Source organism: Dipodomys merriami, unplaced genomic scaffold (assembly GCF_024711535.1).
Source record: "Dipodomys merriami isolate MVZ:Mamm:240054 unplaced genomic scaffold, mDipMer1.0.p SCAF_325, whole genome shotgun sequence".
NCBI classification, from domain to species: domain Eukaryota; kingdom Metazoa; phylum Chordata; class Mammalia; order Rodentia; family Heteromyidae; genus Dipodomys; species Dipodomys merriami.
Genome location: NW_027204771.1, coordinates 1,138,446 through 1,153,179, shown reverse-complemented (window position 1 = coordinate 1,153,179; position 14,734 = coordinate 1,138,446). Strand labels below are relative to the sequence as shown.

At 53.3% G+C, this 14,734-nt stretch overlaps 2 protein-coding genes across 2 annotated transcripts in view; both read left to right on the top strand.

Annotated features, from left to right (window-relative positions):
* The first annotated feature begins 1,183 nt into the window (after positions 1-1,183).
* Myd88 (MYD88 innate immune signal transduction adaptor) lies at positions 1,184-5,398 on the top strand. Its single transcript, XM_070042428.1, has 5 exons — positions 1,184-1,636; positions 2,563-2,697; positions 3,564-3,744; positions 3,857-3,948; positions 4,455-5,398. The coding sequence occupies exons 1-5, from the start codon at positions 1,240-1,242 to the stop codon at positions 4,607-4,609; spliced, it is 960 nt and encodes a 319-aa protein (XP_069898529.1). The 5' UTR covers positions 1,184-1,239; the 3' UTR covers positions 4,610-5,398.
* Positions 5,399-8,896: 3,498 nt separating this feature from the next.
* Oxsr1 (oxidative stress responsive kinase 1) overlaps positions 8,897-14,734 on the top strand; it is a 33,703-nt gene continuing 27,865 nt past the window's right edge. Inside the window, exon 1 of the mRNA XM_070042427.1 lies at positions 8,897-9,150. Within this exon, the coding sequence (XP_069898528.1) occupies positions 9,081-9,150 (70 nt within the window). The 5' untranslated portion in view covers positions 8,897-9,080. The remainder of the gene's footprint in view (positions 9,151-14,734) is intronic.

Here is a 14,734-nt window from a genome sequence, read left to right as displayed (position 1 = left end):
TGACAAAGTCCAGGCCCCAAGTTCAAGCCCCAGGACCAACACACACACACACACACACACACAAGCTAAAGGAGAGTCCAGGCCCCAACAGTCCAGAACCAACACCAACACACAGACACACAGACACACACAGACATACACACACACACACTAAAGGACAGAGTCCAGGCCCCAAGTTCAAGCCCCAGGACACACACACATACACACACACACACACAAGCTAAAGGAGAGTTCTAGGCCCCAAGTTCAAGCTCCAGAACCAACACCAACACACAGACACACAAGCTAAAGGAGAGTCCAGGCCCCAAGTTCAAGCTCCAGAACCAACACCAACACAGAGACACACAGACACACACAGACATACACACACATACACACACACTAAAGGACAGAGTCCAGGCCCCAAGTTCAAGCCCCAGGACACACACACATACACACACACACACACAAGCTAAAGGAGAGTTCTAGGCCCCAAGTTCAAGCTCCAGAACCAACACCAACACACAGACACACAAGCTAAAGGAGAGTCCAGGCCCCAAGTTCAAGCTCCAGAACCAACACCAACACAGAGACACACAGACACACACAGACATACACACACATACACACACACTAAAGGACAGAGTCCAGGCCCCAAGTTCAAGCCCCAGGACCCCCCTCTCCACACACACACACGCTAAAGGAGAGTCCAGGCCCCAAGTTCAAGCTCCAGAACCAACACCAACACACAGACACACACATACATACACACACACACACCCCTTCAACCCCATTAACTCCTAAAGGCCCAGGCTGGTTGCTGTAACCCCCTTTCTCCATTTCTTTTTTTTTGGGGGGGGGGTCAATCATGGGGTTGTCGTCGGTGCTGTCTCTGAGCTCTTTTGCTCGAGGCTGGCGCTCGACCCCTTGAGCCACATTTCCACTTGCAGTTTTCTGGTGGTCTCACCGTCTTTCCTGCCCGGGCTGTTTTCGATCCTCTGGATCTCAGCCTCAGGCGGGAGCCGCAGCTCCAGCACTGGGCTCTCTTTTTGAAGGCATCGAAAGGCTTTCCCGTGTGTGCACACAGCCCCTCCCTTACCCCCCCCAGCTCAGGGCGAGGCCCGCCGGACCGGGCCGCAGGGGCGGCGCCTCCTCCTTCCCCTCCCGCGGAAACCGAAAGCGGGCGTGGCCGGCGGTGAGCTCCCGGCGAGGAAGCAGGAAGTCCGCGGAGACGCGCAGCCGGCTCCGCGGCGAGGCGCCATGGCCGCGGGAGGCCCGGGCGCGGAGTTTGCATCCCGGGGTCTGTCGGGTTCGGCGCCGGCGCCGTCCCCCGGTCCGGCCCGGTCCTCGACCCCGGCCTCCGCGCTGTCCCCCGCCGCTGCCGAGCTGCCCCTGGCCGCCCTGAACGTGCGCGTGCGGCGCCGCCTGGCGCTGCACCTGAACCCGCGCACGGCCGTGGCGGCCGACTGGACGGTGCTGGCCGAGGAGATGGGCTTCGAGTACCTGGAGATCCGGCAGCTGGAGGCCCGGCCTGACCCCACTGCCGCGCTGCTGGACGCCTGGCAGGCCCGGCCGGGAGCCTCGGTGGGCCGCCTGCTGTGGCTGCTGGAGCAGCTGGGCCGCAAGGACGTGCTGCAGGAGCTGCGCGCGGACATCGGTGAGGGCCGGGGGGCGGCATGGAGCGGGGGGTGCTGGGGGCTCAGGGACGGAGAGGAGAATGTGAGGGGTGCTGGGTCCGGGCATAGGGGGGCATGGCGAGGGTGGGATGGGGGGTACATATGCCCCATGCCCCTCTTGTTTCTCATTTAAGGGGCCTAGGGTGGGGATGGAAGGGGAAGGGAGTTCAGAGGTGCCCCGGGATGCTCATGGAAAGGGTGGGGAGGGGGAAGGGATATCAGAAATGCCCCCCCACTTTCTCCCATCAAGGGGGTACCGAAGCTGGAAAAGGCCCCGATTGGAGCCCGGAGAGGGTCGGGTTTTCCTGTCCAGGCCAAAGGAAGGAAGAAAGGCCTGAAAGAAGAGACCTTGAAAAAGCACAGAGGGGGTGGGGCGCGACTTGGGGAGCAGAGGAACCCCAAGCCTCAGAGGGGAGGGACTATAAGGGGAGGGAAATGGGGAGCAGACTATACCCCAAACCTCAGGTGCCTTGAAAGGTTCCAACTGGGTTTGTTGTTGTTTGGGTCTTGGCCTGGGCGCTGTCCGTGGGCTCTTTTCACCCAAGGTTTGGTGCTCTACCACTGGAGCCACAGTGTCACTTCTGGTTCTCTGTGGTTCTCTGGAGCGGGGAGAGTCTCACACCTTTCCCACCCTGGTTTGAGGCCAAGCCCAGACAGCCAAGTCCACGAAGTTCAGGGAAAGACCAAAAAGCCAGAAGTGGTGCTGTGGCTCCAGTGGTAGAGCCGCCAGCCTTGAGTGGAAGAGCTCAGGGACAGCGTCCAGGTCCCCAGTTCGAGTCCCAGGCCTGGCACACGCACTCACCCCCCCTAACACACACACAGAGGAACGGGGTGGTGGAGGAGGGATGGGCCTGGCCTGTGGAGAAGGAGCGATGGTCCTGCCCCCAGCCATGCCCTTCTCCCGCAGAGGAGGACTGCCTGAAGTACATTCGGAAGCAGCAGGAGCTGGAGGCCGAGAAACCCTTGCAGGTGGCCCGAGTGGACAGCAGCGTCCCCAGGACCGAGGAGCTGACCGGCATCACCACACTGGATGACCCGCTGGGTAGGCACTGGGTGCTTTCCTCGTGGGGGCTCTGAGGAAGAAGGTGGGCAGGCCAACTTCGTCATTTGGAGCCTCAGTTTCCCCACCCTGACAGATGGTGGTGAAGCCAGTGATGGGTGGTTTGCCCTTGGGGTCGGTCCCTAGCTACTCAGGAGGCTGAGACCTGAAGATCACTTGAGATTGCAGAGAAATGATTCTTGGTCACCAGGGAGCTACCTGAAGTGTGTAGAAGTGTGGTTCAAACGGTAGAGCACCCACCTTGACAAAAAATAAGCTGGGTGGAAAGGTGGCTCAGTGGGGTAGAGTTGCTTGCCCAGCATGCACAAAGCCCTGGGTTCGATTCCTCAGCACCACATACACAGGAAAAGCCAGAAGTGGTGTCGTGGCTCAAGTTGATGTAGAGTGCTAGCCTTGAGTTCACGCTCAGGACTGGCATTGAAAGGAAGTGAGGGAGGGAATGTGGAAAAGCAATGAAAATAGTTCCGTCTCTGATTTGCCTTGTGACTTTCAAGGCATGGCCTGTGTCACGATTAACCCAGGACTTCTACCCAACTGGAGCACATTGGGATGGACACCAGGAAATTTCTAGCAAATACCACCTGGACATTGATTGCCATGGAGTCTCTTTCCCCCCGGGGCTTGAACTCATGGCTTGGGCGCTGTCCCTGAACTCTTTGTGATCAGGACTGGCACTGTACCACTTTTGAGCCACTCCGTTTTCTGGTCTCTTGGACTTTCCTGGCTTTTGAACCATGATTTTCAGATCTCAGCCTCCTGAGTCGTAGCCAGGATGACTGGCTCCAGCTGTGGGTGCCTGGCCCTCTGACCATTCCCCCGATGCTGTTCGTCCCCCCTCACCCCCCCAGGACAAGCACCGGAGCTCTTCGATGCCTTCATCTGCTACTGCCCCAGCGACCTGCAGTTTGTGCAGGAGATGATCCGGCAGCTGGAGCAGACGGAGCACCGGCTGAAGCTGTGCGTGTCCGACCGCGATGTCCTCCCTGGCACCTGTGTCTGGTCCATTGCCAGCGAGCTCATCGAGAAGAGGTTACCTAGGGGAGCCTGGGATGGGGGGGGCACAAAGCTCCCCGGTGTTGGGTCCCTGATGGAGTCTGTGCCTACACTAAACGAAGTCACCGCAGTGCCCATTCTCTCCCAGATGCCGCCGGATGGTGGTGGTGGTCTCCGATGATTACCTGCAGAGCAAAGAGTGTGACTTCCAGACCAAATTCGCGCTCAGCCTCTCTCCAGGTAAACTGAGTCCTGCCCCCGGCTAGAGAACTGTAGATCCAGGAATGCCCCTCCTACCTCTGCCCCAAGACACCTTCCTCCATGTTGTTTAGTTTTGTGCCTGTCTTGGGGCTTGAACTCAGGGCCTAGGAGCACACTGTCCCTGAGCCTCTCTGTGCTCAAGGTTGGTGCTCTACCCCTTGAGCCACAGCACCACTTCTGGTATTTTGGTGGTTCATTGGAGGTGTAAAAGTCTCATAGACTCCCTGTCCTGGGGCTGGCTTTGAGCCCCAGTTCTCCAGATCTCAGCCTCCTGAGATGACAGGCATGAGCCACCACTGGCACCCAGTGTGGATGTTTTGGAGGTCTTTGGCCACGAAGATAATGCATTCGCGGCTCTCTATGTCAACACACATGTGTGTCTCCGTGTGCTGCGTGGCCGCGGGCTGCTGTCCCCTCCGTTGGGGTCTGGGCCTGTCTGGGTCGGGGTGGGCAGCTAACGGCTATGTCCCATGCCCGGCCGGCAGGTGCCCATCAGAAGCGCCTGATTCCCATCAGGTACAAGGCCATGAAGAAGGAATTTCCCAGCATCCTCCGGTTCATCACAGTCTGTGACTACACCAACCCCTGCACCAAGTCCTGGTTCTGGACCCGCCTGGCCAAGGCCTTGTCCTTGCCTTGATGCACAGCTCTGGACCACATTGGGAGGGGACATTGGATGTGCTCATCCCCCCTTCCTCCCTCCTCCTCGGGGTGGGGGTGGGGGTGGAAACCTGCACCCCTCTTATTTCTGGACAGCCCTCCTCAGATGACCGCCTGGGCTGCCTCCCAGCACCTGGGGAGCAGGGAGCGAAAATCAGACCAGAACTCTGTGCAGATCACAGCAGGAAATGTCTCAGGGCATCCCGGCTGTCCCAGAGAGATCGTTTTGGGGGTCAGGGGGCAGAGGGGGGGACCTAGGTCCCCTTTCTCCTACTGAGGGTGGACCCAGGGAGGATTCCCTCCCTGACCCCTGAACCTCCACACCCCTTGACCAATGGATGGATGTGGGCAGTAGGGGCAGGTGTTCGCCTCCACTGTCTAGTGGCTGGTGGGTTGGGCAGGGATCCGGGTCCCTGGTGGGGCCATCTGTCCCAGTGACCACGGGCAGGGAAGCTGTTTCCCTGTGCCACCTAGAAGTAATCTCTGGCAGCTTCCTGCCCCTCCCTCCTTCCTCACTTCCTTATCCCTTCTCTTCCTCTTTCTTCCCCCTTCTTCTCTCTCTCCTTCCTCCTTTCCTCCTCCCTTTCCTTACCCTTCTTCTCTTCCCTCCCTCCTACTTCCTCCTTCTGGATATTGTGCCTTTTAAAACACTTTGAAATCGTCATTCTACATGTTTTTGTATGCTTTCTGGAAACTTGTGTGAGATCTGAGAACTGCGTATCAATTTTCTAAAGCCTAGATTTAAATAAAGACTGTTCTATTTTGTGTATGAGTGTGTGCGCACGCATGTGCGTGTGTGTGCCAGCCTAAGGACTCTGGGAACGGTAAGCTGGGGCGCAGCCTTTCCAGGGAGGGAGGCTGGCACCCGTGGATGGGGTTGGTATGGGACTGGGAGAAATTTGCAGATAACCAGGTGACTCCACCATTATGACTTTACTCAGCAGAATAGCCACTGGCCACATGTAGCAACTGGGCACTTGCATTGTGACTACTTCAAATGCAGATGTGCCAGCCAGGCATTGGCCACTCAAGCCTGTTATCCCAGGAGGGTGGGATCAGAGGATCACAGTTCAAGGCCAGCCTGGACCAGAAAGTCTGTGAGACTCTTATCTCCAATCAACTACCAAGAAGCTGGAAAGTGGCACTGTGGCTCTAAGAAGAGATAGAGCACTAGCCTTGGCTGCAAAAGCTCAGGGCCAAGTGCCTGGACCCTGAGTTCAAGTCCCATGACTGGCACCACCCCCCCAAAAAAAAAATTGAGGTGGAATAAGCCAAGAAGGGGTTTGATCTGAGAGAAGACAAAGACACACTTCCTGTCATTTCCCTTCTTGTTTTGGTTTCCTGAAGATGAAATAATCAGGCCTGCTTCTCCACTTCCCTAATTGCACTTGTGCAGGAATTTAACCCAGCCCTCTCTCTGCACACGGATCTAATACTTCCTTCCGTCTGCCCAGACAACTGGGTAGCAGTAGAAGTACAAAAGGCCTCCGTTGTTGCTGCAGAGCCCTGAGGGTTTTATCTGCCCCACCAAAGTGTCATCATCTTTCTATGTGAATTCTGCTTTAAAAAAAAAAATTTAGGGGCTGGGGATTTAGCCCAGTGGAAGGGTGGGCACAGGGTCTTCAGCCCTGGCAAAAAAAGATTTTTTTTTTTTACCCTGTGGCTTGAACTCAGGGGCCTGGGTGTCGTCCCTTAGCTTTTTTTACTCAAGGCTGGTGTTCTGCCACTTAAGCCACACCCACAATGGGATTTGCCATTCATGAAAGTGTGATCTCAAACTGGGCCCCCCAGTGGCTCACGACTGTCAGCCCAGCTACTCAGGAGGCTGAGTCCTGGAGGATTGTGTTCAAAACCAGCCTGGGCTGAAAAGTTGTGTAAGACTCTTAATCTCCAATCAGAAAAAGCTCTTGTGGCTCAAGATAGCCTTGAGCACAAAGAGGCTCAGGGACAGCGCCCAGGCCCTGAGTTCATCCCAGGAATGGCATGCGTGCGTGCACACACACACACATACACACAGCATTTCTTTGGGCAGGGGTGGGTGGAAAGGTTTGGCCTTTAGCCAAACTTGCAGAGCAGGTAAGATCTGGACAGGTGAGGCAGAAGTGCCATTCCTGGAAGGAGGGCATTACATATGGGCTAAGGCAGGCCCATGAAAGCTGGCTGGAGGTTGGAAGGTGTGTCAGACTGAAAGACAGGAAAAGCTTGGACCAAGTGTGTACCACAAACATTACTATGACCTGAAATGTGAAAAACCAAACGTTATAAATTATGCCATCTGTTAGGTTTTTAAAAAGAGGTAGCCAAGTAAGAACTGCACCAGCACGCATGTGGTATTCAGGTAAGGTAGGTTTATTCAGTAGACCTGATGGGACCAGGCAAGGTTGGCACTCCACGTGGCTGGGAAAGAGAGAGAGCAAGAAAAGAACAGAGAGAGAGCTAGAATAGAACAGAGAGAGCAAGAAAAGAGCAGCAAGAGCAAGAAAAGAAGAGCAAGAGCAAGAGAGCAAGAGCAAGAGAGCGTCTGGGCCTGGGTTAGGCCTTATGTAGGGTATGGGCGGGGAAAGGTGTGGCCACATCAAATTCAGATGTGACCTCAGTGGATGCAGATGTGACCTCTTCCAGGTGTGCCAGTTGCAGGTACTGGGTGGAGACTTCGCTGCGAGGAGGGTGGAGTCTTCTCGTCATCCAGGAGCGGACCTTACAGCTGGCGCTCTACCACTTGAGCCACAGCACCACTTCTGGCTTTTGCTTTTTGTCGGTTGTGGGGCTTGAACTCTGGGCTTGGGTGCTGTCCTTGTGCTTTTCAGCTCAAGGAGAGCTGCTCTACCTACCCCTTCTGGTTTTCTAGTGGTTTATTGGAGATAAGAGTCTCGTGGACTTTCCTGCCCGGGCTGGCTCTGAACTGTATCCTCAGATCTCAGCCTCCTGAGTAGCTAGGATTACAGGTGTGAGCCACCAGTGCCCGGCTCTACTCTACGACTTCTAGCCACCTTCCCAGGCCCTAAATATTATTATATATTTTGCAGCCTGTATATAATTATATTTATTCCCAATCTTCTCTGTGGGGATTTAGATATACATGTATGTTATATATAATTACATATGTAATGTTGTTGTTTATGATTAATATACATTTCCAGTCCACATACCGTATATCCCCAGTCTCCTGTGGGCATATATACACAATTATATGTCACATACAATGTATCCACTTATTTTGCGGGTCGTGGGGCTTGAACTCTGGGCCTGGGCGCTGTCCCTGAGCTCAAGGCCAGCGCTCTCCCACTTGAGCCACAGCGCCACGTCTGGTTTTCTGGTGGTTCATTGGAGATCCCAGAGTCCACGGCCTTTCCTGGCCCAGGCTGGCTTTGAACCGCGATCCCTTTGAGTGCTAGGATGACGGGCGTGAGCCACTGGCGCCAGGCCTATTATTTATTATTACATGTTATATGTATAATCGTATATAAAATAAAAATATAAAAAAATCCGAAACACACCCCAGTACTGGGGGGGGGGGGGGGGGGATGGTGCGGCCGGGCACTTCCGCCTCGGCGCCGATGACGTCACTGACGCGACTTCCGGTGCTCCCGGGTGTTTTCCCTCCCGCCCCTCTCCTCCTCCCCTCCCCCTCCCCTCCCCGTCTGACCTTTCACCCCGGCGGGCGGTGGCCCGCCCCCTCCGCAGGCTCCTCCACACCCCCACGGCGCGGGTCCGCACGTCTCCGGGGCGTGACGCTCCGCGGAGTGACGTCACCGCAGAGCCCACGATCCAGGAGCCGGGAGGCGGGGAGTAAGTCGTGATTGACGTCCACGCCTGCCTATGAGCCGTCACGGCCCTCCGGAAGCCTGACCAATGAGGGCGCCCCAGCGGTTACAGAGCGGTCCCGCCCCCCTCACATCCGGTTACGGCCGCGCCGCCATGTTGGGTGTGGCGGAAGTCCCTCCGTGCAGAGAATGTCGGCTTGGTATTAAGCCCCCCGACCCCCCCCCAGAGCTGAACCCCTTCCGAGGCTTGGCTCCTCCGCCGTCGCCCATGCTCCTTTCCCTCCTCCCCGCGCGGACACGGCCTCCCCGCCGGGTCTCCCATCCCGCCACACCTAAGATGGCGACCCGGACATGCTGCTCCCGAGAAGGAGGAGGCGGGGCGTACGTATCCGTCCTTCCGGCGGCGCGGTGACGTCAGCGCGCTGCGTGCGGCCGGCAGGTGGAGGCAGAGCGGGGCGGGCGGGGGGAAAGTTGGGCGCCGTGCGCTGAGGGCTCGGGGCGGAGAGGGCGGGACGGCGGCCGAGGGGCCGGGCGTGAGGACAGTGCCCGGCGGCGGCGGCCCGGGGGAGGCCGGCAGCTCGGGGCGCCGAGGCCTGGCAAGGCTGCGCGGCCCCAGGGCCCCAGGCGGTTGGCGCCGGGGCGCGACGCGCGGCCTGAGGAGGCGACGCCGCGGCGGCGGCCGCCGTCATGAGCGAGGACGCGGCCGCCCTGCCCTGGTCCATCAACCGGGACGACTACGAGCTGCAGGAGGTGATCGGTGAGCCGAGGGCGGGGAGCCGGGGCGTGAATGCGTCTGCGGCGCGGGTGTGTGTTTTTTGGGGGTGGGATGCTGTGATCCAGGGGACCCCCTGAGGGCGGGGAGGGGGGGGGGCGGGAGGGAAGCGTCGCAGGCCTGGGCTATGATATGAATGACAAGGGGACGGGCCTCACCCCGAGATCCCCGGGGCTGATGATGGCGACAGGGTGGAGCGGATCCGTGGTCGTGGGGGGGGGGGGACGACGGTGGCCTGTCGAGGTGGATGCAGGGCGATGCTTTTGGCAGGGGTGGTGAGCCAAAGGGGCTGATGAACGACATCGGGGGGTCGGGGGGTCGGGGGGGGTCTGGGATCATGGAGGGGGTCGGGGGGGGGGTCTGGGATCGTGGGGGGGGGCGCGCAGGTTGACACCCGAAGAGTGATCCCCCTCACTCACACACACACACCCCCAGAAAAAGGGGTGCAGACCGGGCAGAGCTGGAAGGATCGTGGTTGGAAGCCAGCTGGGGCAGACAGGCCCCCTGATCTCCTCCCCGAATGAAATTACCCACCTTGAGCGGGACAGCACTGGCGGGCCCCCTGATGGATGTTCAAGCCTCGGTTCTGCCACAAAATAAAGTCCAGGAACTAAATAATAATAATAATAATAATAATAATAATAATAATAATAATAATAATAATAATAATAATAATAATAATAATAGATGTAGTTGGGGCTGGTGGTAGGAAGAAACTCAAGTAGGGCAGACCCTGGAGACAGTGGTGTGAATTCAGGGACAAATGGTCTTCTTAATGATGCTAAGTTGAGCACTGAAAAATTGAGAAATGCCTTTAACTTCAGAGCCTGGGCAAGTTTTTTTTTTTGTTGTTGTTGTTGTTTTTGTTGTTGTTGTTGTTTTTTGGGGGGGTCTGGTCGTGGGGCCTGAACTCTGGGCCTGGGTGCTGTCCCTCAGCTCTTCAGCTCAAGGCTAGCGCTCTACCACTTGAGCCACAGCTCCACTTCCAGCTTTTTTCTTTTTGCTTATGTGGTGCTGAGGAATCGAACCCAGGGCCTCAGGCATGCAAGGCAAGCGCTCTACCACTGAGCCACCTTCTCAGCCCCAAGTTTTGTTTTTTTATCTCCTCCCCACCCTCCCACTTTGTTTTTGTTTTTGTGCTGATTCTGGGGCTTGAACTGAGGGAAGGCTGCCCCTCTGCCACCTCCAGCTTTTTTTTTTTTTTTTACTTTTGGCAGGTTCCTTGGAGATAGGAGTTTCACAGCCTTTTCACCTAGACTGGCCTTTGAACTGTGATCCTCAGATCTTAGCCTCCTGAGTAGTTAGGATGACAGGCGTGAGCCACCAGAGAAAAGATTCCCCCCCCCCATCTCCCACCCCCCTTCCCCTTGAGGGATAAGGGAAGGCAAAAAACCCCTGGGAGGCAAAGGGCTGGATGTGTGCTCCCTCGTGTGGCAGGGCTGGATCTCAGGCCGCCGGGCCCTTCTCAGCCTTGCTAAAGAGCTTGGAATTTCTTGTCAAGTGTGTCATCAGAGGGTTCGGGCCAGGGTTGTGACATGATCTAATAGGTGTGGCCACTATGCGCTGGATTTGAAGGGGGTCCAGGAATACCAATCCGCAGAAAGCAAAACTTGTACAAACAGGGCTGGGATTCCAAAGTGCAGTGATTGAGGGGAGCCTGAGGGTGGGGAATGAGGGGTGTATTGGCTGCCCAGACATTAAAAAAAAAAAAAAAAAAAAGATTTAGCTAAACACAGGCTCAGCCCAGCTGACAGGAGCAAACCCTCATGTGTTAAAAGAAAAGAATTGTCTACTTTAACCAGCATCTTGCCCTAAAGTTGTTTCTTTTCTTTTTTTTTTTTTTTTTTCCTGGTCTTGGGGCCTGAACTCTGGGCCTGGGCACTGTCCCTCAGCTCTTCAGCTCAAGGCGAGCGCTCTACCACTTGAGCCACAGTGCCACTTCCGGCTTTTTCTGCTTATGTGGTGCTAAGGAATCGAACCCAGGGCCTCATGCATCCAAGTCAAGCACTCTACCACTGAGACACCTTCCCAGCCCTAGATCTAATTTTTGTTTCTAGAAATTCATCTTTATTCTAGACATTACACATAACTAGGATTGTATAACATGTGGCCTTTCATGTTTCTCTTTCCTTCACTTCTCATAGTCTTTTTACATTTTTTTTCCAGTACAATTTTATTGCGGTATAATTTCCATCCCATAAGTCTTACCTGACTACTATCTAAAATTCAGTAACTTTTTTTTCTTAAAAGTTAATTTTAATTTTTGTGTATATGGTACCAAGGAAGTGAACCCAGGGACTTATGCATGCTAGGCAAGCTCTCTACCACTGAGACACCTTCCCAGCCTCAACGATTATTGTTGTTGTTGTTTAGTAAATGTACAAGGTTTTCGGTTGTCACTACAGGCTAGTTTTAGAACATTTCCATCATTCCAGAAGGATGTCTCACACTGGTTTGCAGCAACTCCCTGTTCTCACCCCTTGCTGGAGGCAATTTCACTTCCCCCCCAAAATCTGCTTTCTGTCTCTATAGATTAGATCTTTCTGGACAGTCATCTGAAGTTGTAGTTGTAGTCATCTTAACCTGTAGTTATTTGGGATGGTTTTCTTTGACTGCATATGTGTTTTTTTTTTTTTTTGGGGGGGGGTGTCAGTTATAGGGCTTGAGGGTCTGGGCTCAAGACTGGTGCTCTACCACTTGAGCCACAGCACCATTTTTGGCTTTTTCTGAGTAGTTTATTGGAGACAAGAGTCTCAGCCTTTTCTGCCTAGGCTGGCATCAAACAGTGATCATCCAGATCTCAGCCTCCCGATAGCTAGGATGACAGGTGTCATGAGACAAAGAAGCCAGCTAGCTACACCTTTTGATGTTTAAAGTATTGATCTGTGAATAAAGCCTCCTCCAGCCTCAACTAGAAGCTCACTTCTAGCCCCAACATAAATGTGAAGCGCTTCACGCTCTATTAATAGAATGATGACCAACAGTTTTTCCTCTGATTAGAAGACTCAGGTAACATTTTCATCGAGGCACACTAATTAAACCAATAGTCTCTCGCAGGGTTCTGGCTAGGAAAGATTATTTGAAAACAAACACAATAATCTAAGAAAATGCTTTTCCCTTATTTATTTTTGTGGGTCCCGGGGCTTGAACTCAGGGCCTCTACCACTTTGAGCTACAGCTCCACTTCATCTTTTTTGCTGGTTAATTGGAGATAAAAGTCTCAGGTGCTTTATCTACCTGGGCTAGCTTCCAACCACGATCCTCAGATCTCAACCTCCTAAGTAGCTAGGATGACAAATCTAGGCCACAGGGGGGCGAGGAAGCACCCAGCTACCTCTCAGATGTCACGATGGAGGAGAAAATGCATTCCTGGAGAAGCAGCTAAAAATATTGATCCTGTGTTTGCTTTTAAATTAGAATTTAAATATGATACTGAAAGTAAATCATTTAATTTGCCCCACTAGTCAGTTACACTGCCTGGTATTGGAACATTGTGGCCAACAGTGTAGCCTTGATACATTGTTTTATTTGTTACCTTGTTTGATATACATTGCTTTGGGAATGTTGCTATTAATGATGAGAATAATTACGTAGTGTGTCAAGATTGAGCTATATTTACTTTTTCATTTTTACTTTTTTTTCTTGTACCACTACTGGGACTCGATCACAGAGCCTGGCACTCTTTGCTTCTTGCTCAACATGGGCACTCTGCCACTTGAGCCACACCTCCACTTCCAGCTTTTTTTTGCTGGTGAATTGGACATAAGAGTCTCATGAAGTTTTCCGCTCAGGTTGGCTTCGAACCACAGATTTTCAGACCTCGCATACTCTCTTGAGTCACCAGGATTTCAGGCACTGGTCCCCGGTCTAGACAAGGTGATTTTGATCAATATATGCCCTGTCTATGCATGGGATTACCGCAATGAAATGCCCTTGTCTAACTAGTACACAGTAAAAATTAAAAAAAAAAAGATTGGACATGTTTTCTTTTCCTTTTTTTGTATGTTTTTTATTGTAAAAATGCTGTACAGAGGGGTTACAGTTACATGAGCAAGGTAATGAGTACATTTCCTATTGAGCATTGTTGTTTCCTCCTTTGTTTTCCCCCTACCATCATTCCTTCCCTCCCACCTCTACAACTACAATCCCCCCCCCAACACACACATATTTTCTTTGCTTTGCCTCAAGTAAAGTTCTTTCCTTGGAAACTACCCCAGCATTTGATGAATCAACAAGTATTCTTTGAACTCCTACCATGTTTGCTGCTGAGATGAAAGCAGGTAGTAACCGAGTTAAGAGGCTGCTAAGGCTGGAGGTGGTTGTAGTTTTACAATAGGTCTTGGAGGCTGGGCACTGGTGCTTCTCACCTGTCACTCCAGCTACTCAGGAGGCGAGATCTGGAGGATCGTGGTTCAAAGCCAGCCCGGTGGGCAGGAAAGACCTGGTAAGACTCTAATCTCCAATGACCCACCAGAAAACTGGAAGTAGCCCCAAACTGGAAATGCTAGAGCACTAGCTTTGAGCAAAAGACAAAAGAGCTCAGAGACAGCGCCCAGGCCCTGAGTTCAAGCCCCATAACTACAGTAAGTCATGGAAAGCCTCAGCTGGAAGGTGACATTTGAGTGAGAACCTGAAGGAGAAGTGATTTCCACAGTTAACTGCTGGAAGTTGTTCCAGGTCAGGGGAGAAAGGGCAGGGCTGTGACCTAGAGCCCAACAGCTGACACGAGGAGCAGGGAGGAGGCAGGGAGGTCTAAATTGATTCTAAGTTGAGAATCCTGGGGCCTGAACTCAGGGCCTGAGCGCTGTCCCTGAGCTGCTTTTGCTCAAGGCTAGTGCTCTACCACTTGAGCCACAGCACCACTTCCAGCTTTTTCTGTGGATGTGGTACTGAGGAATCAAACTGCATGCTAGGCAAGCACTCTACCACTGAGCCACATTCCCAGCCCTGCAGGTGTTTTCTTTCTCTTCCCTCCTCCTTCCTTCCTCTCCCCCATCCTTTCCTCTTTCTCTTTCTTCCCTCCCTTTTCTTCTTTACTTCCTTCCCTTCCTTTCTCCCCCTTCTCCCCCTCCCTTCTTTTCTTCTTTCTCTCTTCCTTCCTTCCTTCCTTCCTTTCTTTCTTTCTTTCTTTCTTTCTTTCTTTCTTTCTTTCTTTCTTTCTTTCTTTCTTTCTCTCTTTCTCTCTTTCTCTCTTTCTCCCTCCCTCCCTCCCTCCCTTCATTCCTTCCTTAGTAGCTAGGATGACAGTGCCTGGCCAGCTCTGTTTTTTTTTTTTTTTTATATCATTTTTATGACATGTGTGGCTTCATGTAACTATTGCTAAACCACACAAAACAGAATTGGACTATTAGGCTACAGTAGTGTCTTTGTGTCCATACCCTCACCCTCTCCCCACACCCCTTGCTGCCTCTGGCTGTTCTCAGTCTCTAGGAGCTTGTATTTGATAAGTCAAATAAGAGGAGTTGTGAAATATGTAACAATCAGTTATGACATTCATTCAAGTTATTATATCATTGCTTTCTTATTTATTCACTGTTGGTCCTGGGACTTGAACTCAGGGCCTGGACTC